We start from the raw sequence: 20,129 nt of genomic DNA on the forward strand, positions 1-20,129 counted from the left end.
AATTAGACAAGATTTTGGGAAAATATCGATGTTTAAAAAAAACTCAACTGCTGGTGACAACAATGAGCAAGACATTGCCAAAATTACAGAAATGATAAAAAATACAAATTATAAAAAACGGAAAACAGATGTTGAGCGTGCGGATGATGATGATGAGAACATGGGTGCCAGTGTTGTTTGTGGGATGAACGAGGAGGTCAACTGTGATGAGAATGTGAAATGTTGTGAATGTGGATTGGAAGAAGTAGCAAAAGAAAAATGTATAAATGGGAGTCTAATGAACTGGGTTGGGTGTACTATGTGTGAAAGATGGTGTCACGAGGTGTGTTTGAGGACTGTTTCAGAAGATTTTGTTTGTAAATTTTGTTTGTAATTAAAATTACTTAATAAAAAAATAAATTGCACTTTTTAGAATTGTTTATATTTTTACACTTTTTGCAAGTACAAAAATCCATAAATAGATGTTGCAAAATATATCTCCTGCTGACATACCAATTCACAATGACACAGGTCACGGTTGTATAAACATGTTAGGATTTTTAAATAGATAGATCTAGATATAGATCTATCTATCTTCTTAGTATCTAGATAAAAAATAACAACATACAATACTCGTGTTAAATGGTATGGTTAAATGCTTGTTTATTTTTAAAATATTAAAAAAAATAATTGAAATAAATAAAGTTGGAAAAAAAAGGAAAAAACTTTTTTCGCAAAAATTGTCTCGCTATTTACCCTTAATTCCGCAGGTATGTCTCGCATTACCTTCTCGCATTTTCCCGCCTCGCCATTTCGCTTTTCGCGTCTCGCAATTTCCCCACACCCTTCATGGGCCCTAGCATCTAGAGTCTAGATCTAGATTCTAGAGTAATTTTAGGATGTCTGTCTCTACTATCTCTAGATCTAGTTAAAACAAAGCTTCTTTTAAAACTAGATAGATCTAGAACAGATAGATTCTATCTAGACTTCTAGATCTAATATCTAGATCTAAATCAACACTTGAGTCTGGGTCTACGCTCTAGATCTAAGTCTAGATCTTTGGGACTACATGAAAAAACTGCCTAGATCTAGACTAGATTTAAATTTAGATCTAGAATTTACACTTTGAAAGTCTAAACTTTAAAGTGTAGCTAATCTAATTTTGGATAATTTTATTTTAGATATTGATGTAGAATAATAGACTCTTCCATAAAATAGGTGTGTTGGGTTGTTAGTAGTATTGACAGTATTAAAATCTCGACTAATTTTATGGCTAGAATTTAGTTAGGCTAATGGTAGGACCAGGGTTAGGGACAGGGTTAGCATTGACATTAGCCAACAATGTGTTTATTTAAGTTAACTACCAGTAACCTACACACCTTTTTTAAAGGAGATTCCATGATTATCAGACACAAGTATAAAAATTCGCCCTAATTTCTAATCTAGATTAATCGAAATCTGTAATCTATAAAGAGAGTGACTAGTAGTTTTACTTCTTTTGACTTCGATGCAGATTTGAACTGGAGACTTTTGAGTCAGTAGCTATTGATCTATAATGAAATAACTACTTGTATATGTAAAGTTTGTTATGTTTCTTAACACAATCTTGAGTTAATCACATGATTTCATTACTTTATAATACTTTTATAGTTTAAAGGGTGCTGTGTAGTGTTTATGTAACCTTAGTACTTAATTGTATGCTTTCAGGTGTTGAAGTTTTTTTTTGCAGCTGCTGTGTGATCAAAGCTTAGGCCTATATTCCTAGCAAGAAAAGAGGTTTTCTTTAAGGACAACATTAAAGTGGTCAAGCTGTGTAAATATTGTAAGCTATATTTAATTTTGTAATAAACCGGGAGTGATCTCCTCTAAACTTTCTCGAATATTCTAATATAACACTACGGGGGATGGCAACTCGGGATATAGACTTCTAGACATGATTTTTAATCCATTTTAAATACTCAAATTTTAAAAAATAGAATATAATCTCGTAGAAAAAAGAAATGCACACCAAGTGATCGCTAAATAAAGATGTGCATAATAGTGCGCAATATATTTAGTACTTTATAAATTTACATGCGTTTTTTGAGAAATCAGAAATAGCGTAAATAAGTACTTCCGGTCAACGGAAATTACTCAAAATTTGACAGAAGGTAGAGAATTAGTTCTTTTACTTACATATCAAATTTCATTTATCTATCTGCAATAGTACAGATGTTATAGGCTTTTGAAAAATTCAAAGTAGAAAAAGTTCCGCTTCCGTTTATCGGAAATCGCTCAAAAGTTGATACGGATCTACGATTTTGATAAAATACTTACATATGAAATTTCATCAACCTATCTGTAACGGTACTCAAGTTATCGTGTTTATACACGGACACACACACACACACAGACAGACACACAGACATACGGACAAGATTGCAAAATTATGTTTTTCCGTATCAGTGAGATGTAAAACTTCGAGATTTGCAAAAAACTCGATTTTTTTTTGCACGATTACAAGACTTTCTCTATACTTCGTATATACGAGAAAGTAAAAATGTTAATAAATGTTAGATAATTCAATTTATTTAGAAGCTTACATTTGTTTTCAATTTCTTATAATATAACCTTTTTAGAATTAATACAACTCTTAAGATATGTATATATACTTTAAAGATTATCACTGGTATATAATGTTACTTTTTTATATTACAGCAGCATTAGCCAGTGACAATTCCTACATAAAGCCAAAAGAAAACAGGAGTCATCCAGTTCAGGTAAGAAAAATGTTGACTTAAAATTCACTTTAAAAGGGTCAGGTAATTTATTTTACAATTCTTAAATCATCTGTTATTGCTTATCAAGCTGTACAGTTAAAACATTTGTCTGCTGTTTAAATAAATGTAATAATATTAAGCATAGCTTTATTTAAAAACATTAACAGTAGGTACAGAGGCCTCTTTTCACATTGGCTGTTTTAAAGAAATATTAACAACATAATATTAACCAAAGGGCAATTAAATATTAAATTTAAAGACATAGTAGAAAAATCAAAATGTGGAAATATGTCAAAATAATAATATGTAAAATATACTTGATTTTCTATTATATACATGGCATGTGTGGAATTATGTGTTACTGCAAGATAGACATTTAATGTCTACATTATTTCAGTTGTGGCAAGCTGTGAAATTCAGAATAGACAAATAATGTCTGTCGAATCAGGTGTATTCCTTCCATGTATGATATACTAAGGCAAAAGGCAATTAAAATGTAAACAATTAAATATCTGTGCTAGTATAACATCTAGATAGCTTTAGTAATGTTTATTTAAATAAAAAGAAGTTTAATATTATATATAGCATTTACTTTTCTAGAGACATAAATTATTTGTTCTTGCAGGAAATCATGAACCTGAGATGTGCTATGGAGGAGAAGCTGATCTACACAAACATGTTACTGGCTGTATGAAGAATCCAGGTCACGAAGGTTTTATACCTCTTAAAGATTTCAACAAAATTTGTCTCACTTCACGTTGCCTTGACGACAACCTCATCAAATCACCTGGTAGGCCTACATGTAAGAAATAATGTCCCGTTTAATCGCTCTAAAATGGGCAGGTAATTTAATTTTAAAATGTAGAGCTATATGTTCATTCGTATCTAGCAATACAGTTAACCAATTAAATTAAGGTGTAATGTATGTATAGAAGTTTTTTCTGTATTACATACTGTTTTGAAGTCAGCAATTGTATGTATCTGCATTTTAAATGTTCCTCTGTTTTCAATGCAATTATATTATTACCTAATACTGTTTATGAAAACGTATCATTCTCTTTCACTGCTTTCAGATCTTGCATGCTATGAAAGTCAAAATAAGAATAAAATGAATGACCAACCTGGTGTGTTTTGTCCAGGTAAGATACACTAAAGTATAAGTCAAATACAATGTAAGAGAATATATATATGCCCTAGTTTAAACATCTAGATGACTTTAGTACGACTTATTAAAACATTTTTTTTAACATTTCATCACTAACATTCTCTTTGCTAGAGAAATATATTGTTGTTTGTTCCTGTAGGAAATCATGAAGCTGAGATGTGCTATGGAGGAGAAGCTGATCTACACAAACATGTTACTGGCTGTATGAAGAATCCAGGTCACAAAGGTTTTATACCTCTTAAAGATTTCAATTCAAATTGTCTCCCCTTACGTTACCATGACCACGACCTCATGTCTGACACAATCAAAACATTGGCAGCCCTAACTGTCCAGGTAAAGACTAAATTCACCAGTCTAGAGAGACCAGAGTTTTACCCAGGCACTCAAGTTCCATATCCATGTTATAATAACAGGGGAAGTCACGTGATGAGGTTAGGGACGGGGAGGGTGTGGAATGTGAACAAGTACACAGAGAGTGACAGAAAAACTTGTCGTTGTGCCAAGTGTCAAGTCTCTGCCACACCCAGCAAAGTGTGGGGGGATGTTCGTGTGTTGACAGCCACACATGTGGTGTTTGATGACAGTGAGGCGAGACAGACCAGGTGTGTTGTAGGTTTTGATGACAATAAAAGTCCAGTGGTCAGTCTTGATGGCTGGGAGGTGAGGGGTAGGACAGACATTGAGGGAGACTGTTGTGAGTTGAGTTATGTGACATGTGACTTAGAGTTGGTTGATGAACTGGACAAGATGTTTTGGCGCTTTTATGATCTATGTAAGGAAGTAACGGACAAATACAGGAGATGTGTTGATTTGGACAAGTTGACCGTTATAGTGTCACATCCTCATGGCTGTCCTAAACAGGTTTCTGTAGGACGATGGACACACAAACGTGAGAGGGATGACGAGACCAGGTACTGGTACACAACATGTACATGTCCTGGCTCCAGTGGAGCGTCTGTCTACATGCTGGGGTATGACGGGTGGCGTACGTCTCCCCATCCCCACAGTGGATCAAACTCTGAAGGAAATTATAGTGGGGAGTGGTGAGACTGATGTAACTGTTAGTTCTCTCCCCTTGTCTACACAATGTAAACAAACAAAATGGCGGAACCTTCCCCGTCATTAAACTGTGTTAAGACCTGCATGTCTTGTAAACATTTTATCACATTTAAATGATTAAAACAAATGTTTTAATTGATGTAAACCGTTTAACCTTATTAATTTGCATGTACATTGATAGATTTTAGAGTTTATTTGTTTCAAATGTTGTAAATATTTTTCTTATAACTTTTGTCGGCAAATTGTTGTCATATAGATCTACCTATAGGCTGGCTATTACCTGTAAATAAAATGTAACCTACCTACAAAATGTCATATTCAGACTGTTTGTTTTTGTTTACAAAATGTTCACACTAAACGACATTAAATGGTAAAATAAAATATCTTTCTACTGTTGTTATTTTAATATTTGTTGTCTGTTGGTGTTTAAGTTGTTGTCAAACAGAGCATGTTGTGATGTCGTCGAAGTTCGCACCTGGCTGTCATGGGTTGTAAGTTTAAACTTTACAACAAAGTCCGTTTGTCTATGTTTAATACACAGGTAAGACTAATTTAAATGAGATAATTAGAAAAAATGTCGAATTCTAATCATCTAAAAATATTTAACACATCGCATGCTATAGTTAAATAACTTCGTCGCTTCTAGACCTGCTCCTATAGAAATGAAAAAGTAGTTTGATGCTGTCAATGACTGACATTTGTGTAAACATTGCTGTCATTCTAATTGACTAGAAATCTTTTAACAATCATTGACTGTGATATTATAAAACAACCTTTGTAGAGGTTAATTGATTGGCAGTGATAGGACAACAAGTTTGATTTTAAAACATTGAATCAAATTTTTCAAACATGAAAACTGTAAAGCAGGGCGTTAATAAGCAACTGGAGAAATGGGACGACATGGTCGTGTAAAAGAGAAGACGCATTTCATCCCCAAGAACACGAGTTTGATTCCCAGGTTCGATTACCTTTCTTGATGGACAAATCTTATGTGTACCTGGACATGTTTGTAGAAACATAATTCGGCTGGTTGTTCCGTGTGGACTCAGTGATGTACTAAGTCATCGGTATAACACCAACACATGAACTCGACTTTCTCTGCCGAATTTACCGCATTATATGCAAGTTAGCGTTACTTGCTGGTCATTATAAATAAAATATGTAACACAATGTTATACACAACTGTTACACCAAATCTACTTAGGTTCGAATATCGATACATTTTCGGTATAGCATGAAGATGAATTAAGGTCTCTTTCTGCTTCATGAGTTTACTCTCTGTTAAATAATTTGATTTAAACGATAAAACAAATGTATGAAATAACCATTCTTGGACAAAACTAACCTATAAAAAATGCGATCTCTTGGGAAAAACTATTTTATGGTCAAAGGGAAGTAACAATGAAATAAAGATTGAATGAAAAATATTTACATAGTTGTTTCCCTGTTTAATTAAATTTAATTTTTCATTAATTTTTAATTACTCAATAAAAATGTTTTTAATTCATCAGCCAGCTTGCAAAATAGGCCTACATGTTTAAAATATGTGAATGCTAGTCCACGTTCTTGGGTAAGATTAAGTAAATGTTTGCATCACTAACGGTTGCTTGCAGTCTTTTCTTCAAAATCCCTTTTCTATGTTTTAGCCTACATCAGTTTCTAAAATGTATGCAGTTCCTTTGCTGTTAAGAGAAAAAGGTTTATAACAGATCGAATTAAATTGACAACAAGATAACTACAACACATTGCTACCGCCACAGGCTATACTGTACATGAAACAGGTGAAGTAGAGTACCTCAACAGCGACAGTTGTAGATTTATTTTATTGAACGTTTACGGCAAAGCTGTCAAATATTAAAACGTTCTGCATGAAAGAGTTTTCGAGTATCAAAATGTGCCTGTCTAGCTCAGATACAAGTTAGTATATTCTTTTTTCCGTCAAAAGTCAGGATCTCAAGCAGTAGATAGAGTGATCAAGTTTTATCCTTCTATAAAATTAAAAGTAATATTAAAATAGATAAAGACAGTCAATTTATTTTAATTGTGTATGTATTTTCATTTACGATCTTTAAGATGTACAACAATATATATTTGTGTCAGCTCAAATTTTACTCTGAAAAGCCATACTATTCTTACATCCATTTTACAATATTTAAGATGTCTTTTCTTTAAATTATTAGAAATGTGCACAACAAGTATCTGAAATTATCTAGGGGCTTGAATTTTCAAGTGCAAATAAATTAATTAAAAAAATTAGTTTACTCTAAACAGTAAGTAACTTCTTATTTAAATTTAATGTACATTTATTTAACTGGACCGTACAAAGAAGAAAGAAAAAAAAAAGAATAAAGATAATATAATTATTTTTTTACCAAACTGAACACACCAGAAAGAAAAAAAAAGTTAAACGGTAAAATAAATTTTTCAACAGTCGCAACCCTGAGAATTGAATGAAACTGTAATGTCTTCGAAACCATATTCTAGTTTTTATTTACCTTCTTTGAGTATTGTGTATAGACTGTGTGCTGAACAGTATTTCTATCTGCTTTGATGTCTATATGCTGAATGTGGACGTGTATTTTTTTTTTGTAACAACTTAAAAAATATAGGGTCGTATCCAATATCCAATTATTTCAATATATGTTTGAAATTTTATTTACCTTTAGGGCAGTGGTTGTGTGTAGGATTTAAATAACATTCAGAAAACTACCTATATAGACTCTCTGTTTAAAGGTGGCTTTTGATCATTGGTGTGACATTTCAATGGAGGTTTTATCATCACTGTTTTGGTAGTTAATTGTTTTTTAACAACAAATGTGAGGGTTAGCAGGTTTTTAACATCACATATGGGTCGGTAAAAAAAAAAGAGCTCGCAATAATTAGACGTGTGTTGTGTGGACCTCTGTGTGTTTTTATATTCATGTATTCTACATGGTTTAGAGATAGCATTTCTAATATTTATAATTATAACTATTGTACCATCTTTACAATAATTAAATGTGATACATTTTAAGACGACATGCGTGATTAATTACTAGTGTAATTATTTTAATTTATTTTAATTGAGGTCTGAAAACATGTAAAATGACGCGCTTATTAGACTTTGGTTATGTTACTTGCCAATGTTACTTGCTTATGTTACTTACATATGTTACTTTCATATATTACTTGCCTATGTTTTTGCCTATGTTACTTGCTTATGTTACTTGCTTATGTTACTTTCATATATTACTTGCCTATGTTTTTGCCTATGTTACTTGCTTATGTTACTTACATATGTTACTTTTATATATTACTTGCCTATGTTTTTGCCTATGTTACTTGCTTATGTTACTTGCTTATGTTACTTTCATATTTTACTTGCCTATGTTTTTGCCTATGTTACTTGCTTATGTTACTTGCTTATATTACTTTCATATATTACTTGCCTATGTTACTTGCCTATGTTACAAGTTAGTGTTACTACATACCCTTTCCTTTCGACGTTCTTGAACCGACACACCTGTGATAATTACTTAACTTTAGCAAAGTTACTAATTATAAATTGATTTGCATAAATTGATAGCCACTTTATGAATACATTTCACGAATAATTTGGGAATAATTTGGGAATAAGTTTCTGCTGCATGGCTTGGTTGAGCGTTAGAACACACTGGGTTCAAATCTTCAGACCTCCACACAGTTTTGATGGGCACACAACACACTTTAGGGAAAGTAAAGGCGGCTAGGCATAGTGCTGACCACACAACTCACTTTAGAGAAAGTAAAGGCGGCTAGGCATAGTGCTGACCACACTACCCCATTTGTCGGTTTCTTAGGTTAAGTCTACTTTACTTGCCCCATGGACCGTCAGGTTCGAAAAGGGAACTTTTTTTTCTCTATATGCAACACTATGCTAGTTTACTATTTAAATTATTTGATATAAGAAAACCATGAATTTAACAATTAAATACAATGCAGTTTGTGTTTCTACAGTTACGAGAAAACAAGCTGACAGTAATTTATATTAGTAATCGGAAGTCGCTCAAAAGATATTACGGATCTAAGATTTTGATATAATACTTATATATGAAGTTTCATCAACGGAGTGGTCTAGCGGTAGAGAGCTGGACTGCTAACCCGCAAGTCTCGAGTTCGAATCCGGGTTCAAGTCAGTAGACCGTCCATGAATACACCCAACCCTGACGGGTACCTAACTCACGTTAGGGAAAGTAAAGGCGGCTGGGCATCGTGAGAGTTTTTATTTGTGTTTCATCCCTCCAAGTCTGGACATTGTAAGAGGGAAGCTGGGATACACATATTTTATACGATCCCCGAGCTTTCACTTATCTAAACGTATCTTTTACCCTTTGTTCTATATTTTACTTCTTCATTAGGTTTTAAAATAGAAGTTAAAAAGAACTTTATCTAAATTGTATTTGTAAGCTATTTACCTAATGTATTTTTTTTTACATTTTATTCTTTTTTTTTTCTTTTTTTTAGCGCAACTTCCATTCTGGAGAATTGCGTTTATTAACTCGTCTTTTCTGAGAATGGATGTGTGTCCGCAGCTTTAAGTCGTATCTCCTCCTCAACGAAGCAATATCGAGGACTAGTTCCAAAGCAAATATGTTAACGACGTTCCGACGATGATAGTGGGCCAAAAAAATTCCCGGAATTCCTTCCTGGATTTCCCAGAAAAGTAAAAAAAACCTCGAAAAATGCAGTTTTTGGCCCATATCTCGGCAACCAGACCACTTAGCGACTTGAAACATGTACCAATCGATTCCTGTCATAATTTAGAACAATATTGCCGAAGAAAGTTTTCAAAAATCACAACATTTTTTTTTAATTAATTAAAATTTGGACCGAATTAGTAGACATTTTATCCAACCACACCACACGCGTCATCACGTTCAATAGCTGCGCCATCACGTTCAATGGCTACGACATCACGTTCGTTAGCTAGGCGCGCAATGGTTTTTAGTCATGTTACTCTATTGTAAATAAAACATGTAAAATACTGAAAAAAATTTAATAAAAAACGTTTTAATAACTAACCAATGGCTTTACCAACCCTGCTCTTGATTTACGCTACGACAGAGCTATTTTTAGATAACTTAAGGAAATTGCGCTAAAATTGTCACTAGACTTTTTTTAATTACTTGCTTTACATTTTATTCGACTTGAATTTTGAAGTCGTTAGATAATTCAATCAAAGCAAAAAGATTACTACTGTTATAGAAATGTTTACAATTAATGTAGAGAGAAAATTTAAAGAAAAGTATAGTTTTCTACTATAAAAATTGTATTATAATAAATTGTAAAATAATGTATAAGTTTTATTTTCCATATATATTATAAATATCGTAAAACTATTTACAATTAAAAGTACATCATTGTAATATTAACACTTTATTTCGAAAAAAAAAATGTCTTTAATTTAAAACATTGTTACTTAAATGTTGATTACTGGGTTTAACTTCACGAAAGTTAAGAATAAGTACATTCGCACGACAATAAAATGTTGCGTGTGATAGTGTGAATCATTCTTGCTGAAATTTAAAGTAGTAACAAAATATTCAGTCGGGATTTTACTTCAGCATTATGGTAGCTACGTTCGTGTCAGAGACTGTCCTGCGTTAGAAACAAGGTGGGACACTACGTTCGATAACAGTGGCGGAACTAGAAAAAAAGGGCCACCCCGCAAAAAAATTTTTTTAGCCCCCCCATATATATATATATATATATATATATATATATATATATATATATATATATATATATATATATATATATATATATATATATATATATATATATATATATATATATATATAGTGGGGAGTGGTGAGACTGATGTAACTGTTAGTTCTCTCCCCTTGTCTACACAATGTAAACAAACAAAATGGCGGAACCTTCCCCGTCATTAAACTGTGTTAAGACCTGCATGTCTTGTAAACATTTTATCACTTTTAAATGATTAAAACAAATGTTTTAATTGATGTAAACCGTTTAACCTTATTAATTTGCATGTACATTGATAGATTTTAGAGTTTATTTGTTTCAAATGTTGTAAATATTTTTCTTATAACTTTTGTCGGCAAATTGTTGTCATATAGATCTACCTATAGGCTGGCTATTACCTGTAAATAAAATGTAACCTACCTACAAAATGTCATATTCAGACTGTTTGTTTTTGTTTACAAAATGTTCACACTAAACGACATTAAATGGTAAAATAAAATATCTTTCTACTGTTGTTATTTTAATATTTGTTGTCTGTTGGTGTTTAAGTTGTTGTCAAACAGAGCATGTTGTGATGTCGTCGAAGTTCGCACCTGGCTGTCATGGGTTGTAAGTTTAAACTTTACAACAAAGTCCGTTTGTCTATGTTTAATACACAGGTAAGACTAATTTAAATGAGATAATTAGAAAAAATGTCGAATTCTAATCATCTAAAAATATTTAACACATCGCATGCTATAGTTAAATAACTTCGTCGCTTCTAGACCTGCTCCTATAGAAATGAAAAAGTAGTTTGATGCTGTCAATGACTGACATTTGTGTAAACATTGCTGTCATTCTAATTGACTAGAAATCTTTTAACAATCATTGACTGTGATATTATAAAACAACCTTTGTAGAGGTTAATTGATTGGCAGTGATAGGACAACAAGTTTGATTTTAAAACATTGAATCAAATTTTTCAAACATGAAAACTGTAAAGCAGGGCGTTAATAAGCAACTGGAGAAATGGGACGACATGGTCGTGTAAAAGAGAAGACGCATTTCATCCCCAAGAACACGAGTTTGATTCCCAGGTTCGATTACCTTTCTTGATGGACAAATCTTATGTGTACCTGGACATGTTTGTAGAAACATAATTCGGCTGGTTGTTCCGTGTGGACTCAGTGATGTACTAAGTCATCGGTATAACACCAACACATGAACTCGACTTTCTCTGCCGAATTTACCGCATTATATGCAAGTTAGCGTTACTTGCTGGTCATTATAAATAAAATATGTAACACAATGTTATACACAACTGTTACACCAAATCTACTTAGGTTCGAATATCGATACATTTTCGGTATAGCATGAAGATGAATTAAGGTCTCTTTCTGCTTCATGAGTTTACTCTCTGTTAAATAATTTGATTTAAACGATAAAACAAATGTATGAAATAACCATTCTTGGACAAAACTAACCTATAAAAAATGCGATCTCTTGGGAAAAACTATTTTATGGTCAAAGGGAAGTAACAATGAAATAAAGATTGAATGAAAAATATTTACATAGTTGTTTCCCTGTTTAATTAAATTTAATTTTTCATTAATTTTTAATTACTCAATAAAAATGTTTTTAATTCACCAGCCAGCTTGCAAAATAGGCCTACATGTTTAAAATATGTGAATGCTAGTCCACGTTCTTGGGTAAGATTAAGTAAATGTTTGCATCACTAACGGTTGCTTGCAGTCTTTTCTTCAAAATCCCTTTTCTATGTTTTAGCCTACATCAGTTTCTAAAATGTATGCAGTTCCTTTGCTGTTAAGAGAAAAAGGTTTATAACAGATCGAATTAAATTGACAACAAGATAACTACAACACATTGCTACCGCCACAGGCTATACTGTACATGAAACAGGTGAAGTAGAGTACCTCAACAGCGACAGTTGTAGATTTATTTTATTGAACGTTTACGGCAAAGCTGTCAAATATTAAAACGTTCTGCATGAAAGAGTTTTCGAGTATCAAAATGTGCCTGTCTAGCTCAGATACAAGTTAGTATATTCTTTTTTCCGTCAAAAGTCAGGATCTCAAGCAGTAGATAGAGTGATCAAGTTTTATCCTTCTATAAAATTAAAAGTAATATTAAAATAGATAAAGACAGTCAATTTATTTTAATTGTGTATGTATTTTCATTTACGATCTTTAAGATGTACAACAATATATATTTGTGTTAGCTCAAATTTTACTCTGAAAAGCCATACTATTCTTACATCCATTTTACAATATTTAAGATGTCTTTTCTTTAAATTATTAGAAATGTGCACAACAAGTATCTGAAATTATCTAGGGGCTTGAATTTTCAAGTGCAAATAAATTAATTAAAAAAATTAGTTTACTCTAAACAGTAAGTAACTTCTTATTTAAATTTAATGTACATTTATTTAACTGGACCGTACAAAGAAGAAAGAAAAAAAAAAGAATAAAGATAATATAATTATTTTTTTACCAAACTGAACACACCAGAAAGAAAAAAAAAGTTAAACGGTAAAATAAATTTTTCAACAGTCGCAACCCTGAGAATTGAATGAAACTGTAATGTCTTCGAAACCATATTCTAGTTTTTATTTACCTTCTTTGAGTATTGTGTATAGACTGTGTGCTGAACAGTATTTCTATCTGCTTTGATGTCTATATGCTGAATGTGGACGTGTATTTTTTTTTTGTAACAACTTAAAAAATATAGGGTCGTATCCAATATCCAATTATTTCAATATATGTTTGAAATTTTATTTACCTTTAGGGCAGTGGTTGTGTGTAGGATTTAAATAACATTCAGAAAACTACCTATATAGACTCTCTGTTTAAAGGTGGCTTTTGATCATTGGTGTGACATTTCAATGGAGGTTTTATCATCACTGTTTTGGTAGTTAATTGTTTTTTAACAACAAATGTGAGGGTTAGCAGGTTTTTAACATCACATATGGGTCGGTAAAAAAAAAAGAGCTCGCAATAATTAGACGTGTGTTGTGTGGACCTCTGTGTGTTTTTATATTCATGTATTCTACATGGTTTAGAGATAGCATTTCTAATATTTATAATTATAACTATTGTACCATCTTTACAATAATTAAATGTGATACATTTTAAGACGACATGCGTGATTAATTACTAGTGTAATTATTTTAATTTATTTTAATTGAGGTCTGAAAACATGTAAAATGACGCGCTTATTAGACTTTGGTTATGTTACTTGCCAATGTTACTTGCTTATGTTACTTACATATGTTACTTTCATATATTACTTGCCTATGTTTTTGCCTATGTTACTTGCTTATGTTACTTGCTTATGTTACTTTCATATATTACTTGCCTATGTTACTTGCCTATGTTACAAGTTAGTGTTACTACCTACCCTTTCCTTTCGACGTTCTTGAACCGACACACCTGTGATAATTACTTAACTTTAGCAAAGTTACTAATTATAAATTGATTTGCATAAATTGATAGCCACTTTATAAATACATTTCACGAATAATTTGGGAATAATTTGGGAATAAGTTTCTGCTGCATGGCTTGGTTGAGCGTTAGAACACACTGGGTTCAAATCTTCAGACCTCCACACAGTTTTGATGGGCACACAACTCACTTTAGGGAAAGTAAACTTGGCTAGGCATAGTGCTGACCACACTACCCCATTTGTCGGGTTCTTAGGTGAAGTCTACTTAACTTGCCCCATGGACCGTAAGGTTCGAAAAGGGAACTTTTTTTTCTCTATATGCAACACTATGCTAGTTTACTATTTAAATTATTTGATATAAGAAAACCACGAATTTAACAATTAAATACAATGCAGTTTGTGTTTCTATAGTTACGAGAAAACAAGCTGACAGTAATTTATATTTAGTAATCGGAAGTCGCTGAAAAGTTATTACGGATCTAAGATTTTGATATAATACTTATATATGAAGTTTCATCAACGGAGTGGTCTAGCGGTAGAGAGCTGGACTGCAAACCTGCAAGTCTCGAGTTCGAATTCGGGTTCAAGTCAGTAGACCGTCCATGAATACACCCAACCCTGACGGGTACCTAACTCACGTTAGGGAAAGTAAAGGCGGCTGGGCATCGTGAGAGTTTTTATTTGTGTTTCATCCCTCCAAGTCTGGACATTGTAAGGGGGAAGCTGGGATAGAGTATCTAAAGATACACATATTTTATACGATCCCCGAGCTTTCAATTATCCAAACGTATCTTTTACCCTTTGTTCTATATTTTACTTCTTCATTAGGTTTTAAAATAGAAGTTAAAAAGAACTTTATCTAAATTGTATTTGTAAGCTATTTACCTAATGTATTTTTTTTTACATTTTATTCTTTTTTTTTTTTTTTAGCGCAACTTCCATTCTGGAGAATTGCGTTTATTAACTCGTCTTTTCTGGGAATGGATGTGTGTCCGCAGCTTTAAGTCGTATCTCCTCCTCAACGAAGCAATATCGAGGACTAGTTCCAAAGCAAATATGTTAACGAAGTTCCGACGATGATAGTGGACCAAAAAAATTCCCGGAATTCCTTCCTGGATTTCCCAGAAAAGTAAAAAAAAACCTCGAAAAAAATGCATTTTTTGGCCCATATCTCGGCAACCAGACCACTTAGCGACTTAAAACATGTACCAATCGATTCCTGTCATAATTTAGAACAATATTTCCGAAGAAAGTTTTCAAAAATATCCTTTCGTTCAGTCACAACATTTTTTTTAATTAATTAAAATTTGGACCGAATTAGTAGGCATTTTATCCAACCACACCACACGCGTCATCACGTTCAATAGCTGCGCCATCACGTTCAATGGCTGCGACATCACGTTCAGTAGCTAGGCGCGCAATGGTTTTTAGTCATGTTACTCTATTGTAAATAAAACATATAAAATACTGAAAAAAAATTAATAAAAAACGTTTTAATAACTAACCGATGGTTTTACTAACCCTGCTCTTGATTTACGCTACGACAGAGCTATTTTTAGATAACTTAAGGAAATTGCGCTAAAATTGTCACTAGACTTTTTTTAATTACTTGTTTTACATTTTATTCGACTTGAATTTTGAAGTCTCTAGATAATTCAATCAAAGAAAAACGATTACTACTGTTATAGAAATGTTTACAATTAATGTAGAGAGAATATTCAAAGAAAAGTTTTATTTTCCATATATATTATAAATATCGTAAAACTATTTACAATTAAAAGTACATCATTGTAATATTAACACATTATTTCGAAAAAAAATGTCATTAATTTAAAACATTGTTACTTAAATGTTGATTACTGGGTTTAACTTCACGAAAGTTAAGAATAAGTACATTTGCACGACAATAAAATGTTGCGTGTGATGGTGTGAACATTCTTACTGAAATTTAAAGTGGTAACAAAATATTCAGCCGGGATTTTACTTCACCACTATGGTAGCTACGTTCGTGTCAGAGACTGTCCTGCGTTAGAAACACTACATTCGATAACAGTGGCGGAACTAGAAAAAAAGGGCCACCCGCAAAAAAAATTTTTTTAGCCCCCCCCCCCTCATATATATATATATATATTGGCCTATATATGATATATATAAATATATATATATATATATATATATATATATATATATATATATATATATATGCAATCACAAAATACGAACATTGGATTCTCATTGCTGGCCTGTGCGGGATTTGAAAAACATCAATTTTAAAAAAATGTTAACATCATGTCATGTGTGTAAGTAAGTGCATTAGTGTGTTTTGTGAAAATCAGTTTTAATTAATGTCTGATAGAGTCGCCTTTAACATTTCGTCGGTCAAAAATAATATAAAACATGAAAGCTTTGTCTAAGTAATGGGTTCTCGTATTATGTTTTTTTATGTTTTTTTTTAAATTATATTATTAATTTTTAAAATATTATTGATTTAATACATCTCCTTTTTATACAATGTCATTCTTTAGTAATTACTTTATAAAAAAAAATAATAATTTGACTATTTTTAAAATAAGGGAAATAAGTCATGGAAGTGGTTTGAACATGTGCTTATCTTTGATAAGTTTAATTGTAGGAGAAAGACTCGGCTTTCACGATGGTTTAAAAACAAAGGGAAAAAGAATATACAAGAGCGTGGGGTGGTGTCTATAGAATAAAGATAATCCAACCGCAGCTACGGTAACTTTTTACAAAACAATCATCAAGTCAAAAATGAAAGAAAATTTACTTTTTTTTTTAACTATAAAAAATGTATTAATGGGCTCTGGGCCCCTAAATGGCGTGCCCCCCCCCCCCGCATTGCGGGGTCTGGCGGCACTGTAGTTCCGCCCCTGTTCGATAACGGAATCAGGCGCGTCAATCGGTACCCGGACGGTTATATGACCTGGAGCGTACCGCCTACCTTTTAAACACAAAGGTGTATACATTAGTTTTAAAGAGAAACCTATACAAGGGAAACGGTGTACCACTAGACTAAACCGAACCAGGGGACGAACCCGGCGGTAGTGTAACTGATGGCTACTGAGAGCGACGACCCTGATACCTGGGTGGTCGTCCAAATCCAAATTATATACCTCACTATTACATTCGTGTCGTCGAGATGATCTACCTCACTATTACATTCGTGTCGTCGAGATAACCTTCCTCACTATTACGTCCAGGTTGTCGAGATTATCTACATTTTTTATTTCCTAGACTGGATGTTAGATTATATAAACAAATTGCGTATTTCCTCTTTGCTATGACGAAATTGTCTGAAATTAAAAAAAAAACACGAATAAATAAAATGTGGATATATACTTCATAACTTATTTCACTAATGAAGTTAAAATTTTCAATATTTATTCTTAAAAAAGTCATTATTATTATCTTAGACTATCCTTAATCCTTACCTTAGCTATGACATTGGACTTCCCTTTTTCTAAGATAGGTTTTATATTAGAACCGATATGACAGCTATTAAACACAAATTTGATAGGTATCTTGTAAATAAATAAAATAAACCGGGAGTGATCTCCCCTAAACTTTCTCGAATATTCTTATATAAAACAACAGGGGATGGGAACTCGTGATATAGTTATGATTTTAAATCCATTTTAAATACATAAACTTTTTAAAATAAAATAGAATCTCATAGAAAAAAGTATTGCACACCAAGTGAACGCCGAATAAAGATGTTCATAATGGTGCGCAATATTATTAGTACTTGATAAATTTAGATGCGTTTTTGAGAAATCGGAAATAGCGTAAATTAGTACTTCGCGTCAACGGAAATTACTCAAAATTTAACAGAAGGTAGAGAATTAGATCTTTTACTTACATGTGAAATTTCATTTATCTATCTGAAATAGTACTCAAGTTATAGGCTTTTGAAAAATTCAAAGTAGAAAAAGTGCCACTTCCGGTTATCGGAAATCGCTCAAAAGTTGACACGGATCTACGATTTTGATAAAATACTTATATATGAAATTTCATCAACCTAGCTGTAACGGTACTCAAGTTATCGTGTTTACACACACACACACACACACACACACACACACACACACACACACACACACACACACACACACACACACACACACACACAGACATACGGACAAGATTGCAAAATTATGTTTTTCCGTATCAGTGAGGTGTAAGACGTCGAGATTTGTAAAAATTTCGATTTTTTTTTTGCACGATTACAATACTTTCTGTACACTTCGTATATACGAGAAAGTAAAAATGGCAAAGAACAAGAGGATTGGAAGAAATAAGCTACATAATATTATAATGTAAAAACCCTAGGTTTCAACTAGACAAGCATTAACCTATAGCTATTTGATTGTATTTAAACATTTTATAAAGTTTTAGTAAAATACTTAAAATATTGACGCAACGTGTGAAAATTGCCTGGTTATATTTTTAAAGATATATACATTTTATTCGAACCCAAAATATTCCACTTTGGGGTCATCCATAAATGACGTCACACTCGTAGGGGGGAGGGGGGTCCGTAATTTTGTGACGATGTGTGATGAGGGGGAGGGGGGGGGTCAGATGTTGCGACGTCACATAAAAAAGCAATGTTAGAAAACGAATTTTAGACGTTATTTCGCGTTTTAGATAACTGTTTTAATAAATTGTAATAGTTTAGACAAGATTTTGGAAAATATCAATGTTTAAAAAAAAATCAACTGCAATTTTGAGGGGGGGTTTTAGGTTGAGGTGTGACGTCATTTTAGGGGGGGTCTGGCTTTTTGTGACGAAGTGTGACGGAGGGGAGGGGGGGAGGTAAAAATCGTCAAAAAAAGCGTGACGTCATTTATGGATGACCCCTTTTCTACTAGTATATATTAAACGTTTATTCTGTATTTTACCTCTTCATTAGCCTCTAAGCTATTAGGTAGATATCACTTTATCTAAATTGTATTTGTGTACTGTTGAAATTATATATATATATATATATATATATATATATATATATATATATATATATATATATATATATATATATATATATATACATATATATATATATATATATATATATATATATATATATATATATATATATATATATATATATATATATATATATCTTAGTTTTTTTTTCTTGACTTGAATTTTCAAGTATCTAGATAATAGACATGTGTAAAAAGTTCGTCACGTAAATGGCTTGAAGTATGCATTAATTGTACTAAATATATTTTAAGAAATATATAGTTTGCTTAAATAAATTACAGGTATAAAAAATAATTCTTAAATTATAGGTAATATCCTATCTTTTGAGTGGCTGTATTTTCATTGAACTATCATTCCACGATCTAATACAAAATGGTCATATTTATTTCATTTACCAATTCCGTTTTAAAAAAGAAGTGAATCTCGTCGATATATTTCTTCTATATTTGTGATATCAGTATATATTATAATATTGGTCTTTTATTCTACAAGAACTTTTTTTTTTTTTTACAATCTCACATTTTGAGGGGAAAAGCAGGGTATAGCACCTAAAGATGCACATATTTTAAGCAATTCCCGAGAATTAATATATTCGTATAATTTGGCACCTGTGTCTTACTTTTTCATTAGGTTTCAAGTCGTCGAGATAGTCTACCTCACTATTATATTCAGGTCGTCCAGATAGTGTCTACCTATTACATTAGGATCATTGGGATGATCTACCTCACTACTACACTTTGTTGTCACTGTGATCTACAACACTATTATATTCAAGCGGCAGTATGATCAACCCTCAACCCTAAAACTGGAATCCAAAACATATAGAACTGGATTTTTTTACATTTACACAAACCATATCAACAGACAACTCCCCCCCCCCTGCGCCGGGTAGATGATGCTCGTGAGCTGGGGACTGCAACAAATTATCGATATGATCACATAATTAACAAAAGGTATCTTTTTGGCATACCCTGCGACACTTCTGATTCCAAGTT

At 32.3% G+C, this 20,129-nt stretch overlaps 1 protein-coding gene across 8 annotated transcripts in view; it reads left to right on the forward strand.

The window, feature by feature from the left end:
- Positions 1 to 20,129, forward strand: part of LOC131943563 (uncharacterized) — a 114,015-nt gene that overhangs the window by 45,071 nt on the left and 48,815 nt on the right. Inside the window, exons 2-7 of one of the 8 annotated variants that reach the window (XM_059303752.1) lie at positions 1,709 to 1,801; positions 2,677 to 2,738; positions 3,136 to 3,234; positions 3,364 to 3,540; positions 3,812 to 3,877; positions 4,043 to 5,328. The exons of 2 other annotated variants lie outside the window; for them this stretch is intronic. In XM_059303752.1, the coding sequence (XP_059159735.1) occupies positions 3,381 to 3,540; positions 3,812 to 3,877; positions 4,043 to 4,950 (1,134 nt within the window). In that variant the 5' untranslated portion in view covers positions 1,709 to 1,801; positions 2,677 to 2,738; positions 3,136 to 3,234; positions 3,364 to 3,380 and the 3' untranslated portion in view covers positions 4,951 to 5,328. Of the gene's footprint in view, positions 1 to 1,686; positions 1,802 to 2,676; positions 2,739 to 3,135; positions 3,235 to 3,363; positions 3,541 to 3,811; positions 3,878 to 4,042; positions 5,329 to 20,129 lie in introns of those variants that run through there. 5 more of the 8 variants (XM_059303754.1, XM_059303753.1, XM_059303745.1 and 2 more) reach the window with 5 other exon arrangements.

The sequence above is a fragment of the Physella acuta genome, unplaced genomic scaffold (genome assembly GCF_028476545.2).
Source record: "Physella acuta isolate Inbredline_101_S28 unplaced genomic scaffold, ASM2847654v3 ptg000462l, whole genome shotgun sequence".
NCBI lineage: Eukaryota > Metazoa > Mollusca > Gastropoda > Physidae > Physella > Physella acuta.